Genomic DNA, 20,817 nt, shown 5'->3' with positions numbered 1-20,817 from the left:
AATTTGTGCCACAGCAGTTCAATACAATGTCAGAAATAAATGAAAATGTCCAGAAATGGGAGAACGTTTGCAAAGAAAAGAGCAGGGAACAATTATAAAAAATATATAATTGTCCACCAGAGTGGAAAATTGTTAAAAGTTCACCAAAACATAATGGTAGAGGTATAAAACACAGCACACAAGTAAGAAAATACAGATAAAATACTTAAAAACTAAGCAAAGAACACGTTTATCAATTTATCAATGAATTGTTTTGTCAATAAAATGTCAGAAAACTGTGAAAAAGCTCCATCACATTTCCAAAAGCCTAAACAAAATGTCTTGTTTTGTCCAACCAACAATCCAAAACACAAATATATTCAGTTTACAATCACATAAGACAAAAGAAAAGCACTGGAACGAGGGAATATTTGGTGCTTTTGCTTTAAAAAGTATTGATACAATGAATCAGTTGTCAAAGTAGTTGCCAATATTTTTTCTGTCAATCAACTAATCGATTAATCAATTAATCGTTTTAGCTCTAATAACCACACAGCAACCCTGGAGTCAAGTATTATTTCAGTAGAGGAATTTTGCAACGCAGAGTTGAAGGAAGTACTCTGAACTTTTAAAGCAAGTAAAAGATATCACAGTGTAAAAATACTGGAGAATATACTTAAAGTACCAAAAGTAAAAGTACTCATTATGCAGAATGGCCCATTTCAAATCACTGGATTACAATTATTGATGTGTAAATTAATGTTGCAGCTGGTAAAGGGACACTGCTAGCTTGGGAATTTCCTCCATTATCTTATCTGATCTTAACCTATAATAATACATCCTATTTTATTTGTTGATTACATTTTGCATTATTAATCTGCAAAGTAATTAAAAAATATCAAACAAATGTAGCAGGGTAAATATAGACAATATTTGCCTCTGAATTGTAGTGGAGTGGAAGTATAAAGCAGCAGAAAATGGAAATACTCAAGTAAAGTACAAGTACCTCAAAGTTGAGTAAATGTACTCAACTGTAAATGAGTCAGACTGTTCAGTGTTGAGGGGGGGATGTGTTTTATTTTGAAGGTAGTGACAGGAAGTGTAACGGTTGACGGTTGGTGTCCGCGTTGACGCTGCGTGCGGGCTGTTCGCTTCGCATTCCAATGTGCGCGAGATGTAACCGCTGTGCGGACTGTGTGTTTCCAAACCGTCTTCAGCCGCAATTTGAAGGAATAAAATGTCCAACTTGAAGGAGTCAAACACTTGTCCTGACGGCTACAGGGCTTTAAGCACAAGTGAGCTGAGGGAGCTTTTACAAAACGACGACAAAATGGACCAAATCCTTCGACTCAATGAGAAGGTAAGGTATCCTCTGTTCCCCAAAGAAAGTGCTGTAAGGAATTTGCGCTGTATTAACGCTTTGTTAAACCTCTTATTTTATCTTTAACGGCGTGGTTCCGTTGTTTTCCGGCTGTACCGTTTTTTCGTCAATGAAAATGAGTGTTTAGGTCTTTTTGGTCATCACATTTGATGTTCAGTGTGTAATGCAAATCCGCTTTACATGGCTCATCGATTGTCTGCGTGGCGAGTGGTCGGATTTCCAATTCGTTTTCAGAAACCCCGGTCTCCTAATATTTGCGGTGAATCATTAGTTACTGAAGCGAAGATAAAACACACAGGAACTGATTTGTGCGGTCTGTACAAGCGATCATTTTATTCTACAAGCGTTCTTGTCGTGCAGGAAGCATCATATCGAGGTGTTGAAGACCCCATACGCGCCGTTATGTGGCTTTAGTCCTTACGCCGAACTCCCTTTAAAAATGTGGCGATGTAGTGTTTCTTTTTGTCACAGGAATTGGAAACGGGGTAGAAGATGACTTGAGAAAATATTAGATTTCTTACGGCAAAATATCCAATTCGGCATTACTTCAGTATATATAGCAAGACTTGTTTGAATAAAATGTCAACTTTTATAACTGGTCGTCCTCAGTCCTCTGCCCTCAAAAAATACCTTAGCGAGCAGAGTTGATTCTGAATAAAATTGTACTTTTACTGCAGTAAGTTGCATCTTGATGTATTGGATGTATGCCGATATGAGAAGTGGTCTCTTGACAATCAGAAAACACCTTAGGTCGTATTCTTTCATTAGTGTAGCTTTGCGCATAAACATAGCACATTAAAATTGCAATATTTTTGAAGGAATTCTACGTGCCTTACTCTTCATGTCACTCTTCATGCGTGTGTATGAGGCACTCATACACACACACACAGATACAAAGTGTAGCCGTGGTTCCCAAACTTTTTCATGGGCCCCATTTTGATTAGGTTTGCCTTGGGGGTTGCTCAAACAGAAAAGACTCTCTCAGTCAGGAGGATTCAGTAGACTATAGAATTGCATGGCTTTCACAGCTATGGGTGGAGTGATAACAACAGTGTGTGCAGTGAAACATAACCAGGGCGGGATAGTCATCCACATACATCACTGTGATTGCTAACATCCAAGGAGTTAAATAATTAAGAAATTCAACTATTGATATTGCTGGACTCCACTTTGAGACGCAACTACACCATTCCTCCTTGATTTATTGAGAAACCAAAAAGCTGAATGTCATGTGATTTGGCTTAGAAACAAAGAAAGACGTTACTTAATTGCCCGGTTCTTGGCTAAAGGATGTGACATTTGAAACCTGGCTCTGTGAATGAATTGGGATGATGGAGCCACAGTGGTTGAATCTCACCAAGAGGTCATACAATTCTCCCCCCGGAGCGGAGCAGAGTGACTCAGAGCCATGATCCAGAGAGCTTGGGGGCTCTTTCAGCAACCATTCATCCAGGCTTCCATTTGGCATTATGGCTTCCAGTGATGTGGTCTATTTTACTCTAGATAGAATATATCAAAAGATTTACTATATATTATTGTGGCTGGCTGGTTTCACAACCCATCTCTCATCTCCATATGAGCTCTGGGAGCAGAACGCTCCATTAATCTCGTGTTAATAGTGAATGTTATGTAAACCACTGAGTTAAATCATTCATAATGATTCATAATCAGGAATTTTGCAGTCTGAGTGTTCTTCATATTCTCATTAATAACTGGCTACATGTCATGATATTTCTGGTGCAATGATCTGAAACATAACATCAGGTTTTGTCGTCAGTGCTGCAGGAGCTTCTTCCTAGAGTGACGCTTAGCAATGATGCATATTGATAAAAATCTTTATTAATCCTGAGAGGGGAAACTAATTTACAGGAACAAATCTATCTAATAAAAGAGAAAAGGGAAGCGTTGGGACCTTGGCAGCCGCAAATGCGCTGCAGCTGCAGCACTTTGTTGAGGCTTAGGAGGTCATTCTGAGAACCACAACAACAAACTGAGGGGGAAAAAGTCATATCAGAACATAAAACGCTTACTTATTAGAGCTGGGTATCAAACCTCAAAATGTTTTTGGTACACACCTAAATGTGTCTGCAAAACTGAGTATCGAAAAGTACCAAAAGCTTGTTGGATTTGTAGTTTTGTTTAGTTATTCTGTGATCAAATAGTTCCAGATGTACCAAGGCTGAGTCCTTAATGTAGCACTACAAGACGATTTTATTAAGGCAAAGTTTTTGAACGGCTGCTTGTGTTCAGACAACATTTAAAGGTGTTGTTCGACATTTTGGGAAATAGGCTCCTTCACTTTCTGGCGAGAGAGTTGGATAAGAAGATCGATACCACTGTCATATCTATCCATTAAATATAGCCAGCAGCCTGTTAGCTTAGCTTAGCTTTTCTTAAAAACCGGAAACGGGGGGAAACGGCTCGCCTGGCTCTGTCCAAAGGTAACAAAATCCTCCTACCAGCACCTCCAAAAATCAATAAGAAAAGAACCATTTGTTCAATCTGTACAAAAGCCGAAAGGAAAAATCACCGTTTTACATATCTTGTTTAAAAATATGTAGACCACATATACGGGCTTGTAGTTTAATGTATAGAAAATAGTAACAATAGAAAAATCGCAGTGAGATAATTTCCTCAAATCATTCAGCCCCAGCACTAGCATCGACATTTTTTAAAACAATACCCAGCTTTATTCGTCATATGAAAAAACTCATTAATATCCGTTTACATTACAAATTAATGATGCACAAGAGTACCCGATGAAGAAATGTTCCTTTATACCTGCGATAACAAGCTGTTAACACAGCACTGACATATTATCTGCGTGTAGCGTTGATATGCAAACTTGTTACCAAACAGTTGCCTATTTATGCATCCAGCAGACACGGAGCAACATTATCATTCATCTGGAGTCGTGGTTCTGTCCACCTGATGATGTAAGTCCAATATTCACTTTCCTTTTAGCTCTGGTTAGGTCTTCAGCAACTCCTGATAAAAATATCTGACTCTTTAGCTGCTAAATCCTCCACTTTGTTCCCCAGCTAGTCGCTGACTTTGAATGTCTGATGTTTGCTGCAGAGCAGGTAGTGGATAGTGGGTTTATCAGAGCTTTATCGCTGAAAACAGCTGCCTGTTGTGGTCGGAAATGATGCTATGCAAGACTGTAGAGTTGCAGGCTGGAAAACCAAAACAGCAAGGTGAAACATGCCATAAAGCTCTGTAAAGCTGAGGGGAAAAGAGGTTTCATCACCACGAGCGACACCTTTCACATCGCAGTCATTTCATCCATTGTCTTCTTAACAATATTGATCACAGCTGCTTTAAACTCATCCCAAATGGTGCAAAGACAGAGTTATCAAGATGGCCTTCCAGTAGAGACTCACAGTACATCCCTTCATTTCTCTCAGTTGAACGCAGGCCTGGCGAATTCTCTTTCATGGAAAAGAGTTTTGCACCCCGTCAATTTCATCACAGACTGAATGTGAAATTGGTGGCTTCAGACTGCAGAAGCCCAATTAAGCTTGAGCCTCATTTAAGATGAAAGAGAAACACCTCTTTACTGCATTTCATGCGGTGAGACGTGTTGAACCACAGAAAACAACAGTGCTGCTCCCCGTCTTCTCCGGCGCAGAACTCCCGACTCTTAAGTGCTCCCCAAGTGTCATTTGTCAGGGATGGTAAACACTGTCGGCCCTGCTTTACAGCCCATGTATCAAAATACAAAAACACTCACTCCCCAAAGACTGCAGCAGTTGTTGTTTGATTAACGAGGCGGACTAGCCAAAGCAGGAAATGGATTGTCCGTTTTGCCTCCTGTTAAAGGAAAACGTTACAGATGATTGTGCTGTAAGTCTGTTATCTTTATTCTCGCAGGAATTCTTTTTTTGAATGAACGGCAGATCTGTAGCATCTCTTTCTGCACTCAGACAGACCCTCCTTTGACTACAGGGCGCATTCTGCAAATTCCTCTGAACTTGGGACTCATACATCCTTTTGATGACCCGTAAAATGTGAGACAGATGCACCGTACGGCACTGGACTGAATGAAATGGCCCTCAGGCTTAAAGTGACTGACTGTTGAAAGAAAGCAATTGAGCAAGAAAAGTATCCGGCTGGGCAGAATCACAGGAATGCTGAAACTGATCAAATAGTCAAAGAAGATTCAGATTTTTTTGCAGTGTGAAGCTCACAAAGTGGCATTGTGTCAGTGTTTGAGACACCAGCTGTTTCTTTACAGCAATGCTGTGACAGTATTGTTTGGCAAGGCTTAAAGGGAGTGGCATTCATTTTAATAATTTATAGCTTTCTTACGGTCTAGTGCAGGGCTATTTAATTACAAATTCATTTGGGCCAGATTGTAAAACCAGGAAATGTAGATGAGCCAGGCATTTTCAGCAGCCTATTTAAAGGCTTTTTTTTGTTTGTCTTTAATGACAAATTTGAAACAAATGCAAATGAATGTGATAAAAAATAAACAAATACTTGCCAGTCCGGGCGCTGTTAAACTGACGGTTTTCATTGTCAAATTTACGCAGCAGAGTTGACAGAGACATATTTTCAGTAGAGCACTTCCCTACTTGTGACTGTCAATAGCCAGATGTTTTGAAAAGCTAGTAAACGCGGTCGGAGCTCACACGAGAAAACGTTGATTTGTGGAAGATATGATTGGCGGTGTCGCTACTTGCTGCCCGATCTCAACAGAGATGAGAAGGAAGCGAGATGGCTCGCTTGTTAGCTTCTTTCATACACTATATATGTAGTTTACTTATTTTGTAATACATCAGATTTATGCATGCTGGGCCACTCGGAGGTTGCTTCTGGGCCGGATGTGGCCCTCGGGCCGCCAATTCAATAGGCCTGGTCTAGTGACAGTGATTACCCACCCTTCCCCCATATACACATACCCCGACCCCCATCTCTCAATCCCCAAAGAGCATGACGACTACATTCAACAGCATGTTTGGCCACAAGCCAAAAAGGTTGGAAACCACTGGTTTAATTTTTAACAGTGTGTTGTATTTAATGAGTGTATCATATGTTTTTAATATAAAATCTTAATCTGAAACGTAACTATAACTCTTAAAAAAATGTAGTGGAGTAAAAAGTACAATATTTCCCTCTGAAATGTAGTGGAGTGGAAGTATAAAGTAGAATAAAGTGGAAACACACAAGTAAAGTACAAGTACCTCAAAATTGTACTTAAGTACAGTACCTGAGTAAATATACTTAGTTACTTTCAAACCACTGCAATATTTAGTGAGTGAGGAGATTGTTCAAACCATAGACTGTATATAAAGATGGACGACATGACAGCTCCCCAAAAGTGAAGCCAAAACATCTGGATCGCCGACTGGTGGCTGGCTGCAGTATAGGTCATAAGCCCCGCCTCCTCCATATTAGCGGATGGGACATGAGCCAAACAAAAAAAATCAAAGTACACGTCAAATAAACTTTTCCCAAAGATGGTTTCTGTCATTTTAGATAGTTCTTCTCACGCTGGCGTATGTTCAAGTGTTCATTTATCAGATTTTTTTTTGATTTTTTTTGGCTTCTTATTTGTATAGTCGGGGGAGGTCGAGACGCGTCGTCCATCTTTATATACAGTCTATGGTTCAAACCTGTCTAATTCAGCTTGAGATTGGTTGGATTGTTCACGTAGTACATTCACGTTGTTGTAATTAATCAGCAGCGCACTGACGTCATGTCGGGGGGGGGGCTTTCTGAGTTTTTACAAATTGGGAAAAGTAGAGACAAACAAAAACCATCAGGCACAATCAGGTGGTGATGTGTGAGAAAAAACTCGCACCAGGCTGAAGTTAGTTATCACCAGTTTTTATCCACGTTTTATCTAATAGAGTTTGTATTGTGTTGAACGTTCGTAAACTGTAAAAAATATTTTTATATATAGTAATATTTACCAGTTAATGTCATTAATTATTGATAACTATATGATAGTTAAAAGCTCTGTTATAAACCCAAATTGCTGTGAAACGAAATTTATTTATTTCTGATTGAATTACCATGAAAAGCAAAGTAATTCTACTGATCTGTATACATGTTTCTCTGTGTAGTAGTAGTACTTTTCTCCCTGTCAGGATCCTGCAGGACTAATGGCTTAATTTTTCCAGTAACAGATGTTTTGTAGGCAGACTGTTAACAGGTTTTGATTTGATCCCCTGAGCAGAACCTGCTACATAACAGGTTGGCTGTGCAGCAGAGGTTACCATGATCTGAAGTTCAAAGTGAGCCACCGTTGTGAAACTAGACAGCGTGCGTTAAACCAGTCGGCTAACCCACTAATATCACTTCATGATGCAGGCCCCAAATTATGATGTGAACAGGGAACCCAGTAACATTAGGAGCTGCTAGGTGTCAAATCATTGCGTTTTAATTGTGAATACATGGAGTGAAGACCAATCCATCCTGAAGACGCAGGGATTGTTTGCCTTGGTGTCTGGCTTTCAAAACTCACTTTGAAAAAGCATCATTCTCAAGTTCAAAAACACAAATGCTCAAAGGGTTTTATTCCAAAATGCTTTGATTTTGAAATAAAAAAGCTATTTGTAAGACATAAATAATTCTGTTTTCCAAAATGACCTACTTTAAAGTCATAAAATGACATGCAGCTGTTGATATGGGAGATGGGGTGTCAGTTTTTCCTGATTGATATTTTATTTGGAAGTACAATGACTGTGTTTGTGTCAGTAACAGTCTACTATAACAATAATAATATAAGGGGGACAGATGGGTTGGGGAGATTGTGCCAGTGACTTGTGTAGTTGTTGCAGTTTTTATTCCCTCCTCCAGCCTGTTGTCTGTTTGGGCTCTGTTGAGCTCAAAGTCTAGTTTGATGGTGATGGTTGTTTGAGAAGCAGGCCTGTGACTGGAAGGACACCAGTACGATTCCCGGGGCTGGCTTGGATGGGATGCGGGTGGACAATGTGACTGATGGACCCTCTTCCCTCCTTCAGTAGGTGCTGTTGAGGTGCCACTGAGCAGGACACTTCACCCACAGGTGATTCAGTGTCCTGTGCAGCCTCCATTTGCTAGCAGCAGAAGATAAAGCAGTCTACATACAACAGTGATTGTATAATCAGGAAGCAGTACCAGTGGCTTTCGAATACACAGAAAGCTTTCTCAGTTCAGTTGCGTTTCCCTCCCAACTCTGGGGTCATTCAGTCTGTACAAACTCATGCAGCTGTAGTGGGTCTAACTCTGCATTGTGTTTTATAGGAAACAAGAACCACTGGGACTTTCTTTCAGCCATTTATTGCAAGGCACAAACATAACTTTCCTACAACTGTAGAGAAACAAAGAATTCACAGAGTCTCTCTTGTATAAATGCTCTCTGTGCCTCTATAACACCATGCACAGAGTCAGTGAATGCACCATGCTAGTCAGCATGGTCTCAACAGTACACAGTAGCGCTGCGAGCTACACAGCACCCCTGCCACACACTTGATTTGACAAACGTTTCTTTTAATCAATTTATTTATGCATGAAAGTAAATGAAACTTTAGCTCAAAAACATAAAAAGTACAGTACAGTAGCTAAGTAACTTGTGTCACATACTGTATAAAGTAGGGCTGCAACTAATTTATTTAACCCAAGATTAGTTTCTCGGTTAATCAATTAATAATTAGCTGGGGGGGAAAAGTCAAAAAAGATGTCCATCACATTTCCCAGAGCTCAAGGTGGCGTCTTCAAATGTCTCGTTTTGTCCAATCAACAGTCCAAACCCAGAGATTTCTCATTTACAATGATATAAAAAGAGAGAAAAGCAACAAACGGTCACATTTAAGAGGCTGGAAACAGAGAATGATTGGAGTTTTTCCTTGAAAAATTACTTTTAACTATTAATCCAATATCAAAACAGTTGTAGATAAATTTTCTCAATTAATCAACTAGTCATTGCAGCTATAATATATAGCAAAAATACTGAAAGTAAACAGAGCAAAGAAAATGTGCACCTTCCAGGGAAAAGTCCAGAACGAAAAGAGGAAGTAAAGCTATCGTAAGTACACATACAGTTAAATACGTAAAATAAAACAAGTACTATATATCTAACTTTACCTTTTGTAGGAAAGGTATAAATTATATTAACAACTATTTAGAAAGTGTAAGAAAGTAGAAAAAATAACAAAGAGTTCATGTATAACCTTCAAAATGAAAGTCTGCTTAATCCACATGTATGTTACAGGAATTTATAATGTCCTGTACATACTGTAATTTAGAGCAACAACATACATACCACTACACAGCTGTACCAAATGCATGATAGACTAATCTGACATTTGTTGACTTTTTGCTTCTGTTCAGTTTCAGGATCTTCAAGTGGACAGGGAGATGCTGCTGACCACCAATCGGAGCTTGGCTGAGGAGAGCCTCGCCCGAAGACCCCGCCTTTGTAACGGCAAACTCCAACTGGCGGAGAAGTACCGGGAACTGTCCAACCTTGCAACCACATGCTGGGAAAAACAGAGTCAGCTTGGTGAGTTTACCCCAGCACTGAAGAGACAAAGAGGAGGGGGAGGGGGGGGCCTGTTTCTGGTTTCATATAGGATGCCAGTGGACGATCACTGTCAAGACATAAGTCAAGAGGAGTTGGCGGTTCTGATGACAAGGTCACTGGTTCAGATTCCAGGACTGGATGGGTAAATATGGCCTTGCTAAGTGAAAGTGAAGCATTGCTGCAGCCTCCTAAAAGCCATTTTTCAGATAATAAGACAGCTTTCTATATGACCTTAAACAGCTCACTATTGTTGTAGTCCTTATTTACTTACGGCCACAGAGCTTTCATAAGGTTTCCATGTAGACTTCAGCGAAAACAAACCAAACAAAGAAATCGCAGAAAGAAAAGGTTGCGTCCTAACCACTTAAGGTTAAAACTAATTATACACAATATCCCACAGTGGCTCCTCAGTGTCTCACCTTGTAATTGCAGCAAGACATACAGCCTTTACTGCACGCTTTGAGACATAGAAAGCAAAATTAAACTCGAATCGCTTTTGACTCACTGTGACACTCTCGCTGGTTCAGAGAATGAGGGAAGTTTCACATGAGAGTACAGAAAAGCTTCAGCGTGTCAGTGAGACGAGCCTTCAACTGCTCAGCAAAAGCCTCAGCATGACCGGAGTTTGGTCATGGGAACGAAGTGGAGCATATCAAATGCCAGCAGGAAGCTTGCAGCAGTTGTCAAGGAATTTGCGGGGTGAAAGGGGCCTTGTCTTTGTTTAGGCAAGTCATGCTTTTGACGGGGCAGCTATAGGGCAGCACTAGAGGATGTCTTTTTAAGCCTTGCCCCTAAATTTGAAGCCTCATGGGCAAGCTTTAGAAATTCCTCACAGCGTAAGAGTCGTGCCAAGAGCAGGTGATAAAATAAATCCCGCTGCATTAATTTCCAGAGGTAATGTCAGCTCCTGCTTATTTATAACTCTGAGTGTAAGCCTTTATGGAGCAGGCCCAGTGCTTGGTTTACTCTAATGAAATGGCATTGCCAGATTTGTGCTACAGCCTCAGCTGCCTGCCAGTGATGGAAGGTGGGTGGAATGTTAAACTTCCTGTCAATGTGTGCGCATTACACAGATGCTATCCCACCTCCCCAGCGAAGCAGGATGGGTGGAGATCCCTCCTTCCTCTGCAAAACATCTGATTCTCATTTGCTGCAACAAGGGATGGGGAGGGGAGGGGGAAAAAGATGAATGAGGAGGGTTTTCTTGAGGCGAGTAATCGTAGCAGAGACAAACTGTGGAGTGGATCAAGGCAGACAGCTGTATTGTTCAATACATCCTGCTGTATGGCGGGCAGGGATCTGTGACCAGAGAAAGCTGGCAGAGTCTGTTGTGGTTGTGGTCCCCAGGTGGAGTTGAAACCTTGAGTGTATCTTAACGTTAACAGTTTCTCACAGCTATTATTGGCATCTTTTTTTCCTCTGCTTCTTTCTGCTGCTAGCCTAGTTGCTAATCATCAGCACTGACTTTTTAAACTTTTGAGATAAAAGATAAAGATCCCATTCACACACATAGGTGACCCTGTTCTTTTAAAGCAACACTGTGTCTTAGAAAATTACGTCTATATACCACTTATTTGTTTTGCCAAATACAACATTTTGAAGGAAATGTAACTGCTGCCATGATTATTTTCAGTGACATTTTTTTGAGAGTGACTGTGAGTACTTGGTGTGGTTAAAATCACTTTGGTGGTAGGTTTTGGTTAAATGTTTATAATGTTAGTACTGTTTAATACAGTAAACAAGTCTTGTCTTGTGCTCCAAGTCACTGTTGATTGTTTCAGTATCAAACCAAAACCATGATCTTTCCCTAACCTTTACTAAGGGCCTAAATGTAACCAGAAAAAACTTGAATCATGCTTGAGTTGCTATGAGCAGATATTGTATTGCAAGAGAGGATAGTGTAGGGAAAGCAAACAAATATGTTGTCTGTGACATTTTTGCAGATGCATTTTTTAAAAAATGACTTAACACCCACTGAAAATCTTATTTTTGCTGACCTGCAGTGGTTTAATTTCTCACCTTGCTTCGGTGATGTACAGGTGCACTCCAGGAAACCATGACATCACAGTTGGGTGTGTTTATAGGTGCAACGAAGCACACTTCAAAGCATCAGTGTTGCTGGCTGTGGTCAGATGTGAAACTTTCAACAAGAGAGCACAGTGAAACAAAGCTTTCCAGTCTGCTGTTAAGTTACCCGTTAAACATTTCCACATGTTGATGAAAAAACGTAATTCAAGTTTGCAAATTGCAAATTAGTAGTATATAGAGCAGATAAACAGGGTCGTTTAAGGAAAGTTCTCTCTGAGACACTAATAAAAAAAGTAATATTGGGTACGTAGCCTATTTATTTTGTCTTGAGGCCTATTTTTTTTTTTATTTGAATGGATAACGGGTCAAATGTTGACAGCATCAGATCACTTTGAGATATTTTCGGCACAGCCACGCTGCTATTTAAAACATCAGCACACAGTGCCAGATATGAATCAAAGAGCAACAGCTTCTTTCTAGATTTTGCAGTTAGGCTTAAAATTACACAATTAGAAATCCATATTAAAACAATAAATACTAGTATTTAACATGACAGCAGCTTCAGTCGACCAGAATGCATTGCAGCCACAACATACAGTAACTAAGTTATTTTATTTATTTATTTATTTTTTGAGCTAATAGAGATATATCCACAATCAAGGGCATGTGTCAGTGTTAGTAACAAGTGGTTAGTTTGCTGTACTTATATGACCATGTGGCCACTTTTGATTCCTCAGTGGGTGTTGAAAAGCATTCTGGGACACTTTAGTGAAATCACTACTGAAGGAGAGGTAGGCAAGCTGAGGCAGGCTGAGGTAAATTGACTGTTCACTAAACCCTTCCCCCGAACAGCAGTTGTCCAATCATAGCTTTGCAACCTAAACCAGGCATGTCGGGCCTGTACGGGGCTGTTGTAAGAGCAGCACTCCATATATAAAGAGTATTTTTTAAAAATACAAGTAAAAGTGTGTTTGCCTGCTCCAACGTAAACGTAGCGTCAGTCTTTTAACATGGTAGCATGTTTGTAGCCATTAAGTGCATAATTAAGTCACCTTTTTACATGATTCTTTTAAATCAAGTCAGCTGGAAACAATTCAATCTCAGCAGAAGTCTGCTTTTTCAACCAACTCATGAAGCTAACGTTGGCTTAATTAGCGAGTTAGCTACAGCTGACGAAATCTGCCGCTGTTATTATTGTAAACTGCAGGGGGACAGGCTAATACGTTAGTACAAAATGGCTCCTGGAAAGTGTTTAACATCGCGGATGGATGATATCTCTTACTGTACGTCATTAACCCATTGTTAATGCTATCAGATGTTGAATTCAATATCAGATTGAATTTTAAAGAGATATCAATACTTTTACCATAATTAACAACATGACATACTAAATTACTTTTAACAACTTTTAACACCATTTGTCAGCTATGTAAGCATAACAGCCTCATGTTTGGCTCCTGGCGTCAGTTTAGTCAAGCCATTGTAGGTAGACTGTGGCGGATCAGTTGATGCCATTGAATGCTTTCAGCTGTTTGACTGCTGCAGTCTACTGACAACGGCTAGACTGCAGCCTTTGTCTTCTTTATCTCCTGTAATCTATGTGCCAATCCATGTTTTTTTTTTTTGTTTTGTTAAAAGAGCATGATTCTTGTAACAAAAACAAAAGAAGTATAATAGTATAATATCAAATTGAAACTTAACCCACCGACCACACAGTAAGTTCTCCACACGCCCACTGGTTTAGGACAAGCAGAGGTCAGCCTGCTGCAGGACTGTACTTGCTATGTCTTTTATTCATACTTGTATTTGTGATGTTGGGTGTGGTCATCAAAATGGGATTATGGGCTTGTTTGTTGCCATCATACCAGATCTAAATGAATGTGAACTGTGAGACAAGGCTTTTGTGTTCACTTCCTCTGGGAACTCAGCTGGCTGTTTGAAGGTGGAGAACAAAGTGCATATGGTGTCTAGCAACCCTTTACGCTTTTTGTTTGGGACTTTCCATATTCAGATTGGAATAAAAGTATCATACTCTCTGACTGAACGTCAACAAGTCACTTGTGGGTTTTAAGGATGTAAAAGATCTGAATGTTTCTTTCTCGTGTTTCTTTCTCCATGTGTGATACCAACTTTGCGTTGTAGATGTAGACATTTGTGAGGCATTTTACTGTCTGTGAGTCAGCTCAGTGTCTGATTCATATTTTAGGGATTCAGAGTGAAAGAAGTGGTGTCAGAGGATACACAAAGCAAGTAAAGATGCTGAGGATGTTATTCACAGTTGGCAGCAGTTAGGTAAAGCTGTGGTAAGACAAAGCACAGGGGTAAAGTTCATGTCTACCTACCACCGGTTGGATTTCCGGTAGAGGCACTTCCGGCTTGTGTTCCAACATAATTAGCTGTGTTTGCGAGTGAGAAGCCGGCGAGGGTTTCCTTGATTGTGATTTTAATTGCGATTTATTTTCTGCATATTTATCTTGTTTCTACATTTTTTTGAATCAGGTAAAATAATGCAGTTGCTTGTTGTTGAGGTCCTCCCTGGGTTTTTCAGAGAAAACTCAACGTCTAAGCAGAAAGAATTATCAGTTTAGCTCACATTTATTAAGATATTACATTAGTACTATACTTAATATTACTCATTCAAAAGGGGCATTATATTAGTCAGTCACAACAGCTTTATAGTATCTAACTTATGGTAATAATGATAAACTGCTGGTAAGTCACGTTTTTTTTTATATCTGAGGAGGATGAATCCTGGAGGTCCAGATTCACAGCTTTTAATGTGATCAGCTTAAAACGATGATATAATGTGCGTAAAAGATTAACAGAAGAACAGACTCGGTCTGCCAGCTGTCTCTCATTTACACGACAACCAACGAACTACCTGCTAGATAACCTGTCTGAAATTGACATGAGGCGATCACCTAGCTTGATTATGCAGGAAAATACTTGCAACTCTGATGTTTGACAAAATAAGGAGTGGGCTGTGTCATTTTCAAACCAACGAATTATGCAGACTGGTGTTTCCTCTTCGACAAAACCATCTTTGGCCAAGTGTAAATACACCGGCACATTTTATAACAATTATAACCGGTGAAATCCTCAGTTGCCAGCTTAAACTGTCACTTGCTACAGCTTGTAAAGACACTATTAATCATGTAAAATGTAATTAAATTCCTGGCTCTTGCTATTTGAACATTTCACTCTTTCAAATCACAATTTTGATATAAAAACAATTAATCATTCTGCTGCACTAGTGCTATTCCTAATGGCTGTCAGGGGACCTGCACAGTCAGCCCTCCCCTAACCAGTAATAGGATTAGCAGTAACGGGGATGGAAGTGCACAGGTTATTCCCAATGGGAAGGAAACAGGAAAGAAAAATCCTTGACATAGATTTAATATAAAGCTGTCAGAGGAGCTCTTCCACTTGTAGAAACATGGCTACTGGCATTAGACAGCTGTTTTAAAGCCAGCATTAATCCCATGAGTTGCATTGACCATGACTGAATAGGCTGAGAAAAGATCATCGACCCACAGAAACTCAAACAACAGAGGGGAAAAAAGATGTCATGGTGCTGATCACACTATTTGATTGACGGGACAGACCACAGTGGTGAGCGCCTAAAGGAACAGATGGTGGAAAAAATGGATAAGCTGATATCGTCTAACATTTAGATCACAAATATTATTTGTGTGGCTACATTCAGCTGAGATTTCTGAATGAACTTGAAAATAGCAAAATGTTACACTCAGTTCGTAGCACTTCGCAGGAAGCTGTGAAGCTGTTATCACACTTGTGTTGGATATAACAGAAAGCCTCTCAGGTTGCCACGCTGTGTTAGAGTGGACAAACATGAGGCTGGAGTGCTGCAGGGGTGCTGCTGAGTCGTTGGCTAATTTTCAAGTCTCGGATACACCCATGCCCCGCAAGGCCCCATCTGTAATACCGTGACATATTTGTGTATAATCAGCAGCAGATCGCTTGCCCGGCATGTTAAACTGGATTTCTTCACTTGATTTCTCATAACCATTCAGCACAGTAGGGGCAGCAGCTTTTGGATGGAAAAGAATTGTATTCTTTATAATCGGCCGATGGCATCTCCATGTTTGCGTTGTTTCCAGCTGGCACTCCATCAGTCAGTTGCATTGATATCTAGCAGCCTTTGACCAGAGACAATGTTACTGGCAGGTCAGGCATGAAGCGTGGAAATCTGTTTTGCTTAAAGGCAAGAATGAACGCTGTAATAAAAGCCACGCTGCACTGATATTTTACTGACATTTCTGTGTAAATCAGTCCACTTCCTGATGTGCATTTTACCAGACATTTATACCTTTTTACACAAGCTTGTGAAAGGCTCTCTCTCATGTCAAAATTGTCTCCATGATAAATGAGCAAGATTTAAAGCTTCACTTTCTTGTGATTGATTTGCACACTGTACAAAAAACGTCTAAATGCGCTGCAATAATGGAATAAGGCCTAAAATGTAAAATTCACTCTCCAACCAGTAAATCCGTTTAAATCAGCATCATAAAATAATGTCTAATGTGATTAAAGCAGGAGCGTCGTAAAACTGATCTGTAATTGAGTGATTCTTATAGTATCTGTTGTCCACAGCTGCTTTATACTGTATGAAAATCCCTGCAGCCATCTGAAGGCAGTGGGACACATATGTTGATGATTTGAGAAGTGTGAGCGCATCAGAGCACAGTGCCTGAACGCACTGCTGTTCACTGTGTTTACCTTAAATAAATCACATGGAAATGACACCAAGCTGCCACAAAACAACCACACACACCTCTACACACATCAGACGGGTCAGTTATAACACCGGAGCTCATCAATCCTGTGTGTCACAGCCTCTTTTCAGACATTTCATGTTTTATTGAAATGCATTACAGTGCAAGCGCTGTTGTATCACATCAGTTACAATATGACGTAACCATTTTCTACATGAAATACAGTAAAATTATTTCTATCATCATTAGCTGTTGAAAACCCACCTCATCTGCCTCTGGCTGCAGATTTGTGGGGCTGTGCGTTCGCATCTTGTCACTCTGCACCATCCAGACAACAACATGATTTGATGAATTGTACAAATGTGGATAACAGCGCACACTTTCACAGTCTCTCCTCGGAGGCATTCGCAGTGTTGCACTCTGTAGTACACATGAAAAGTGACAGAAGTAGTTGTGTAAAGAAATTTAAAAAAGAGAGCTTGAGAGAGAATTTCAATCCCTTCCTACTTTCACACCTCTGCACACCTAGCCAATCGCTACGTAAAGTGGGCATGATTGTTGGATTGCCTGTTTCAGGAAGTTGATGTGACATGAAACTAACCTTTACCTCTTAATAGTATTTATTAGAAGCAGTATTAGGGATACTGCATCATGGTTGAATTTTCTCACAGAATGCTTTAGGGACTAGATCGCAGCAGAAACAAGTGTTTATAAGAAGAAGCAGAGCCTCTTTAGCAATGATCTGCAATCTGAGACAGGTGATTTACTCCTACACTCTGTCTCAGTGTTTACTGGAGGTCTCTGGTAGCCTCAGCGTGGTCCATTAACATGTTGACATCAGCTGTTTGCTGAGAGGTTGCTTCTCAGCCCACACAGTGACAGTAACTGTCACATTGATCAGTGTTTCCCACAGCACGAGTCCTCCAAGAACACGATGTAGGTTTGGACTCTGCATCGTCTCAGATCACTGCAGAGGACTTTAATGCCTACCGGACTGGACATCTTGACAGTCAGGGCTTGAGGGGCACTGGTGCCTGACGGTCGGCCTGATTATTTTGTTGTGGGAACAGGCTCTTCAACTTTTAATGACTCCAGACCTGTCACGGCCCAACAACACGATTTTTGAAACATGTTTGGTTTGGTTGGTCCAGTCTGGCCGGACAGAAATGTGAGATCAGCTCTGGCAACAGCCAGTGGAGGTTTAGCTCAAAGGGGAAAAGAAAGAAAATGAACCAGAAATTCCATTATATCCGATATTTAATTTACAATGACATCAAACTGAGAAACCCATAGAATGTTTGGTATTTTTGCTCGATAAATTACATTAGTAATCACTCTAGGGCTGCAACCAATTATCATTTTATTATCGATTCACCAGACGATTATTTTCTAGAGTAGTTGTTAAATCGTTTAGATATAAAATGTCCAAAAGTAGTGAAAAGCTGACTTCTTCAAATGTCCCTTTTTGTCTGACTAACAGTCCGACACCCAAAGATTTTTTATTTTACCGAAGATTAAGAAAACCAGTTAAATATTCTCATTTGAGAAGCTGGAACCAGTGAGTTTTTGGCATTTTTGCTTAAATAAATTACTTAGAGAATTAATCAAATATCAAAATAGTTGCTCATTAATTTTCTGTTGATCGCCTAATTGATTGATTGACTAATAGTTTTTCTATATTAATCAAATCAATTTCAGCACTAGTAAGTATGCAATTACAATGTGAGATAGTTTGTCTTTTTAATAATGTCACTTCAAAATACATTTTGGTAGATGTTATCTACCAAATTTTAGTTTTATTCCGTCCAGCTTCTGAGATATTTGTCGCTGAGATTTCAGCTTCCACCCCAGTACAATGGAAATTAATTGGATTTCATTTGTGGTGCTCACAACACAAATTCTTTTCAGACCGTGTCGCCGTTATAATCGCTAATAATCCTCAGAACACACTGTCAGCACATTTCATATGGACTATTCCTTCAGTAGAAAGTAATGCAAACAGTTTACAGGCAGAAATCTCAGAGGCAAATAAAAAAAACTTAAAACCTGGACAAATAAAACCAAAAGTATCTGCCTGGATAGATGTCACTTTGGGTAAGTGGGAGAATATGTTTTTTCCATTATTTGAACTTTGTGAACTGACCCTTTAACAGCGGGGCAAAAGGGAGGCGATGTCAGTTGGCCCATCTGTCCATCTGTCTGTTCCCAGAGGATAATTCAGAATAGTTTTGGTAACCCCCCTGAAATATCTTAATATCTAGTGCCTCCATCTAGTCAGAAATTTCCCCTGACAAGCACTCTGGTCCTTGGCAAGGTATCTCAATTTTTGCATGAAATTTGCTGTGGATATCGTAGTCCGCAGTGGAAAAATCTGTCGGTATGTTTTTTGAATCAGCCAAGAGTTTTCTTTTGTGGCATGTAACCATTGAGGCTTCAAGGGGCCACTAGAGGGGCTTAACATTTTTAGCCTTGTTGAACAATAAAATAGGGAAGTATGTGATCCCTCAACTTCATCTTTGTGAAGATCACGTTTAGGGCTGCAACTAACAGTTATTTTCTCGATTAATCCATTAATAATTTGGTCTCTAAAATGTCAAATTGTGAAAAATGCAAGTCACAATATCGCAGTCCAAAACCCAAAGATATTTAACTTACAATAATATAAAACAGCAAATAATCACATTGGAGAAGCTAGAAGTCTGGAGTGTTTGGCATTTCTTTTAAAAAACGACTTAAAATGATGAATCAATTATAAAAATAGTTGAAAATCGACAATAGTTGTCTGTAATAACGACATTGTAGTTGCCAAGTTAATTGCTGAGATCTGGGAACGAGATGCACTCGCTAAAAAGAAGTCCAATGGTGCAACACGAGCAGTCAGACGTTCAGACAGTTTGTAAATAACAGTTTGTTAGAGAAACTCATTTGGAGAAAACAAAGAGGGACGCTGAAATTATTACCCAAATTGCCCGTTGCAAACATCGATCGCAGTTTACAGGCTGACTCTCTGGTTCAACTTTGACCTGCTAGACTTATGCCACGTTTATGTCATATGGGAATTACTGTAATTAGCAGTTTCCAACTTGTGTACACATTCACATCAACATCTAAGTCATAATTACATGTGAGAAAGCTTTCTGAAAGCTCCAGTATATTCAACTTGGCACTTAATACTACAGAAGTGCCTAAAAAAGCAAACATAGATGCATCCTGTCAGCCAACATTACCCACATTGAAAGTGCTATATCATCAATGCACAGTATTTTGTAACCCCACCAGCTGTTGTCAGATGACTTAAACATCTGCAAGTTGCAAACATGGGAATTTTTCAGTCGGTCAGCTAATGAATTAATCGAATTATCGTTTTAGCTCACGTTTGCTTTGTTGTCTGGTATGAAGCATTTACCCACAGCCAGTTGCTTAGTCAATAAGAGCCTTTTATGCAAACATTATACAGACAAACTTGGTCTGTTGCCCTCACAGTGCTCGAGCAGTGTTTCCTTTCTGTGGCAGCAGCAGTGTGACTGCCTCGACTCCTCATCATCTCATGCCTGCTCCCAGACCAAACGTGTTACTCCAACACCATTCACTTGTAAGTGCAGCCCTACGCTGTGCTGGCCTCCAGGTCCAATCCCCCGGCGCTCTCCACCACCTCAAATGTAGGTCACATACAGCTGCTGTAAGACTATTTGTTTGCCTGGCTGTCACCTCTCATTACACCCCCATCACCCAGCATCTGCAGTGTGGGGTCATGAACAAGGCCATTCCTTATTAATGCATGCTTGCTTTTTCAACAGAGTTGAACGCTAAAGTGTAACGTGGAGCGATGCTGAGGTGACAGCGTTATCGAATGCAGAACGTACTGTGCAGCATCAAAGAAGAGGTTTTTTGAACGTTTTCTGCTCAGAAACCTTCCTCTTTTAAAAGGAAATGTCTCACCTGCAAAGATCTGGGTGTATGATTTGACTGCCAAACTGCATTGCCGTACTTCAGTGACGAGCAGGGAACATTTAAAGAGAACGTCTTGACTGGAAATGTGCACATTGCCCATCTTCTCTCTATCTGTCTAGATGGGGGGTAGAGATTTCCCTCAGGGGCTTAGAGTTATTCGAGTCATTACTGTGACCTTTATTTCCTTTTCAGTCTCCACTGAACCCAGTCTGACTTGTGGGGGTTAGCGT

At 40.1% G+C, this 20,817-nt stretch overlaps 1 protein-coding gene across 1 annotated transcript in view; it reads left to right on the top strand.

The window, feature by feature from the left end:
- The first annotated feature begins 1,074 nt into the window (after positions 1 to 1,074).
- vps37d (VPS37D subunit of ESCRT-I) overlaps positions 1,075 to 20,817 on the top strand; it is a 33,584-nt gene continuing 13,841 nt past the window's right edge. Inside the window, exons 1-2 of the mRNA XM_044221415.1 lie at positions 1,075 to 1,339; positions 9,680 to 9,851. Of these exons, the coding sequence (XP_044077350.1) occupies positions 1,217 to 1,339; positions 9,680 to 9,851 (295 nt within the window). The 5' untranslated portion in view covers positions 1,075 to 1,216. The remainder of the gene's footprint in view (positions 1,340 to 9,679; positions 9,852 to 20,817) is intronic.

The sequence above is a fragment of the Siniperca chuatsi genome, linkage group LG14 (genome assembly GCF_020085105.1).
Source record: "Siniperca chuatsi isolate FFG_IHB_CAS linkage group LG14, ASM2008510v1, whole genome shotgun sequence".
NCBI lineage: Eukaryota > Metazoa > Chordata > Actinopteri > Centrarchiformes > Sinipercidae > Siniperca > Siniperca chuatsi.
This window is presented reverse-complemented; position numbering and strand designations above follow the sequence as displayed.